The following is a 5,713-nucleotide window of genomic DNA, read 5'->3' as shown; positions in this document are numbered from 1 at the left end:
TGCAATGGAAGAGTCCAACGGCTAGAGTTTCGCCACGCGTCCAACATTCTCATCGAATGGCTAGTTTTTTGCCAACAAATATGAGTGACTGTAAATATGTTTGGTGAAGCTTTTTTGGAGCTTTTTTGCTCTACCTATGACTAGTTATGATTTAGCGTTTGTGTGTGCATTACACTTACCTTTGGTGGGTTTTTGCTATTGCTACATTTCGACTTGTCTAGCATGGCGTGACTAGCATAAGGAATAAATCTCGAATTGTTTCTCCTCACACCATTGCGTCATATTTACCTTTGCCATTTTTTCAAACTCTAGCAATCCTCCCCTTTTCATTACGGTGTGTTGGTGCATCGACTAGATCTTGGACTGCCACTCCTCATGCCATTACGCCATATTTTTCTCTCCTCTAGAATTTCCATTTTAGTGACCTTCAAGCATGTTTGAAGAGTCATGTTCCCTTGCTATTTCATCTACCAAGGCTATGAGTCTTTGTTTAAAAAAAGGTGTCTTCTCCACATCATCCAATGAGTTAGCAAAGGGAAATATAGTCTCTGTCCTAGATATTCTTTCTGTCAACTATCTAGGGTCCACAAGAAGTGCAAGAATTTCAAGGAGGACTCAACTAAGCAAAGGAAAATCACCATTGAGGAGCCTAGGCCTCATTCAAATAATAGAAATAACCACCTCTGAGAGGCTTTTGGATTTCCTTATTAGAGTAACATTGAACTATCATTTTTTCCAATTGCCAAGGACATGTTCAATCCTGAATGGGATCTTGATCAAGTAGTTAATTATTGCAAAGACTTTTACATGGAGAACTATGTAGAGTTTGAAGATTTAGTAAGCTCAATTGTGCAAGTGGACTTAAAGGATTTTGTTTACATACCTATTAGTAGCAAGTCAACCCCATAGAGAATACATAATTCACAAATAAGTATACAAGGTGTTCTTTGAAGAAGTTTTGTGGTTCAGATATTGTGTGCTCCCTACACCCAAGAAAATGTAGGTTTATGTTGAAGTATGATACATTCATTGTGAATTCCCTTGTGAAGTATCCACTGAACGCTGATGAGCAAAAGATGGAGACAATGAGATGCTCCGTTTGCTCAAGGATATGGAGGTTGACAAGGATGTGGAGGAGTAGGTTGATCCTCAAATGGAGGCATCGATTGCAAAGAACCTAGATGTTGCTCATTTCAAAGGAGAGATTATTATTGAAGAAAGGAGTGTTGAGGTCCTTGAAATATTTAAGTCATCCTACCTTGAGCCTTATTATATCCTCTCAGTTGAGCTTTCCAATCAAAGACAAGGAGTACTTGACATCCAAAGACTCTTTAATTTAAGAGAGGACTATTGTTTAGTAGCTATTGTAGAAGCTTGTGCAAATTTTGATGGCGTTATTGATATTGAACACAAGTTTAAAGATGAATTTCTCTCACTAGATACACAAATTTCTAAGATAAGTTCATCGATGCACATGATGCCTTGTATATGTGATTGACCAAAGCAAAAGATGTTGAGAAGGAATCACAAATTACTGATGAGGAGTTTCACGAGCTTCAAGAAAGACTAAAAAATTTCAAGTTTAGAAGAGGACAATTATAGTATGTTAAGGAACTTAAATACGCCAAAGGACACATCATCGATTAACTTATGGAATCCAAGTAAACTAGAGAATGGCAAGAATCAATTTCTTTTCCATGAATATCTAGATATATATTACATTTTATTTTCATCTTATATTTTTTTTGTACAGTTGGAGATTGAAAATGAGGATAAGTTCTTGAGAAGAGGCAAATGATCAAGAATCAGTGGTGGCTCTATCAAGGATGTTACACTTGGATACTACCTTGCTAGAATTGACCCTCATATTCTTTTGATCTTACATAGCACTTTCTCAAAGGAGGCCTCATGGCCCATTCTTTGTATAAAAGCTCTTACAAGGATTCTTGGCTACTCAAGATTACAATACAATGCCCACAAAGTAATATTTCTTAAAAATATAGTGGCCATTTGAAAATTTGCCTATCCACTTGGCTACTCTACTTCATGAGGTGGATACTTTCTAGCATTCTCTTATGCTTTGGAAACACAACAAACAGATAATAAATTTATTGATGGATATAAGAGAAGAAAGTTTCTGCATTACATAGGAAAGATATTCAAGGATGAAGAGGATGAAAAGGCCATTTCAAGCTAGCTAACCCATTGTATATTTGGTTGTTCAAATATCATAAATATTTATTGTATTCTTTAGTATTTGAAGTTGTCTTTGAAAAAACCAATTGAATAAATCTTCAAGAGCATCACTTTTTGTTATTCCTCCATCGTCTCTTGTGCTACAAAAGTGACATATATGAGCTTAATAATGGGATTTTCCCATTCCTTGGCTATTGAAAGTTGCTAATGCCCATGCTCCTCCATAAAATAAGGTCCATGAATTAGAAGAATATGCTATATTATATAACAAGCAAGAGTTAGTTTCTATCATTTGTTTTTTTATTTTCAAAAATGCATGATTGAGCTCTTTCTCTATCTTATCAAATAGAAAGTAATGTCCTTTCCCCTCCATGCTTCATGTATTGCTTGAATAAGATTTCTAATTGAAGATTTGTACTCTTTTCGATACTAAACAACATTTATTGTTGTCTAAGCACTTTCAAAAAAATATCAAGACGTCTCCAAACCTTGATTCATAGAAATGCAATCTGAGACGTTGTCATGTCGTTACTCGAACACAAATTTAAAAACCCTCCTAGCCTATTTTTGATATTTTGGACATTATTTCTTGTAAACATCCTCAAAAGGTGTAGAAAACTTCTAGAATAGGGCATCATGCATATAGCAAGTTTCTTTTTAGCTAGTTTTGGAAGATCTCATGAAAAATAAGGGATCTTGAATTCGCATCTTGCACAATTGCAATTTTATGGTGGCAAATAACACTCTGAATAGGGAAGGCAGGGAAGGAGCAATCTGCGAGAGTTTTGATTAGGAGTCATGGGGTCTTACTCCCTTTTGGATGAACATAACCATAAGATTTGCTATCTGAACATCAGAGTAGAAGCTAGTGTTTGGTGCGAGTTTTTGGGTATAACAAGGTGAAACAAGACATGGTAAAGGGGAGACTCATTGTAAGTAGGTTTTCTATCGGGACCAAAAATAGGCCCGACACTAGCTCTAGGGCTCTAGCCTAGGCCTCCTACACTAACCTAAACAACCCCACGACCTTGCGGCTAGGAGCATATAGACACTATGAGCTGATTTATCTAAAGAATGCGTTTGTAGATAACGTCTCTAAATTATAGTCCAATGTGTTGCCCTTCTCAACTCCAAGCACAAGGAGTACCCAAACATAACGATGTCGTATTGCTGCGCATTCGAGGTGTGTAAACCATCCAAAAGTTGTGCATGGGATTTGGTACTTTGTACATACTTAGTTGTTGTGATTACATTTATTTTATGCGTATGAGTATAGTGGGGAGGAGTTGGAGACAAAAGTGGCGAATGTGATGAGATGCTTTCAGCCTATGTTGAGCAAGGTTGAGTGGAAAGCACAACTGATGCTGATGAACATGTTAGGACTTTGTCTTCTCCTTCTCCAGCTACATCAAAAATACCTAATGATAACAACCCTCCACATCCAGGAGTTGGAAAGAAGGAGGCTAAGCATTGAAATGTGCTATGAGAAGCATGGAGTTGTCACTGTCACACTGTGTGCTTGTTTTGGGTTACAATGTGTTGTTTACATGGGCGCCAAAGATATGGAACGACAGGCTCTTAAAGTATTCAGAATGAGACTCTTTGGAGTTGAGGTACGTGCTGTCCAGTTTGGTACAGGTACATTGAAAGATGTGGCATCAGAAGCAATAAGATACTTGGTTACAAATGAAGAGACTACACACTATATTATAAGGTCCGTAACTGGATCTCACCCTTATCCAATGCTGGTGAGAGATTTTCATGCCATTATTGGCAAAGAGACTTGACGATAGTGTTGCTAATGAGGGATTTCAAATGCTAAGAAGGGAGGGAAAAGAGGAGTGTGTGACGAAAAGGAGGGAAGGGGCAATGCTAATTGGGGAAGAAAGGAGAGAAAAAGCAGGGGAGGTCACGAACGGAAAGAGGGGGATCAAGAGAGAGTGGAAAGACCTTCATATGGTAGGAAGGACAGCTCTGCTCTGAACCATGTATAGAGTGGGCCTCAGGGTTCCGTGCGAACAGATATTCTTCTTGCAATTATGATACAAGGCTACAATGGAGTAGAAGACTTCGTGTATGTCAGAATTGACACAGAATCGTTGCCTTGATACCAGCAGGTTTTTTTCTGCAATCCGTTGATCAAAGCTATCTGTGAAGCTTTCAGACCTCCTGAGATCAACGAAATCGAAAGAAAGACCAGGTTCTTGGACATTATGGCTCTCAATCTGACTATGGCGGACGACGAGCTTCCTTGAACGTCGCCTCCTCATCTCTATTATGACAGAGGACTCCCATCGAGTCATCAGTGCTTGACAACAGATTACTTCTACTAATGCTGGAACAACGTTACTGTGCAAGAAAATGCACAAATAAAACATGCAGTAATATGTGATGGGTCAACAATCAAGTCGGGAGCTGTTATTGAACCTGGTGCTGTATTGTCTTTCAATGTTGTTGTGGGGCAGAATTTTACAGTCCCAGCATATTCAAAGATTTCTTTGATTCCTCAGCCTACTGAGGAGGACAACAGCGATGAAGAGCTGGAGTATGTGGAGGGTGCAAGTGTTACTTCAGAGAGCCCCTCCAAACCTGTGCAAGGGGAAGATGAATCTCTGAATGATGGTGAAGTAAGATCAGGTGTACAAGACTCCTCTCCATCAGGCAATTGGGACATTACAGAGGTAGGAATATCAGGGTCTGGTTACAGGTGGATCAAAGATGGATCTCAAGATGAAGAATGGAGGCACTCTATTGCTCCTATTCCACCAGAAAAGATTGAGGAAATGAGGGTACAAGAGGATCAGTCTTACGTTGAAGATGTTCAAGATGCTGTGCTGGTTTCTGGACCTGAAAACTCTGTTGTCTCTGAAGAGGAAGGAGATAAAGATGAGCAGCATGAGGCAACAGATACAGCATACTTTGACAAAGAGGTGGAGGAGACCTTCAGGCGTGCCATTTTGGAAGGGGTGCCTGAAAGTAATGTCATAATTGAGGTCAATGCATTGAGGTTGGCATGTAATTCCTCATTTTCAGACTGTGCAGGAGCCATTTTTAAGGCAATCATGAATGTTGCCTTGGAGGAGCCACACACGACAACATCGGAGTTGTTTGCAAACAGCAAGAAAGCAATCAGCAAATGGAGAAATATATTAGAGAACTACCTAAAGAATGAGGATGACTCCCTTTGATGACAGGTGTTGTAGGATGTGGTGGTTCTTTGTCAAGAGACGACAATTATTGAAAGCAAAAAGGACTTCAGAAAGTTTGACAGTTTCTCAGCCTTGTGGGAAGGCTTAGTCAACACTTAATGGTTTTGGATTTGGTGGCTTGTGACATTGGTTTGTTTTTAAGGGTACCCTGCTCAGTGCCTTGAGTATTTGGCTCTTTCCCAGCAAGCTAAGATGATGTCCTAATGAGTTGTTACAATTCCCATTCTCACTGTTCTTCAACTCCTATGTGTGAAGTTACAGTGGATAGAACTACAATTGGTGGAGTTTTGAGGGACTTAACACATAGC

The 5,713-nt window shown here is 39.2% G+C and overlaps 1 protein-coding gene across 1 annotated transcript; it reads left to right on the top strand.

Annotated features, from left to right (window-relative positions):
- Positions 1–3,743: 3,743 nt before the first annotated feature.
- On the top strand, positions 3,744–5,384 carry LOC148021845 (uncharacterized). Its single transcript, XM_087696766.1, has 2 exons — positions 3,744–3,834; positions 4,555–5,384. Exons 1-2 carry the CDS (start codon positions 3,744–3,746, stop codon positions 5,382–5,384), a joined length of 921 nt encoding a protein of 306 aa, XP_087552892.1.
- The last annotated feature ends 329 nt before the right edge of the window (positions 5,385–5,713 follow it).

Source organism: Lygodium microphyllum, chromosome 17 (assembly GCF_053477565.2).
Source record: "Lygodium microphyllum isolate KBCC chromosome 17, Lygodium_microphyllum_v1.1.10, whole genome shotgun sequence".
Lineage (NCBI taxonomy): Eukaryota > Viridiplantae > Streptophyta > Polypodiopsida > Schizaeales > Lygodiaceae > Lygodium > Lygodium microphyllum.
Note: the sequence above shows the minus strand (reverse complement) of the source record. Positions and strands in the feature narration are given on the sequence as shown.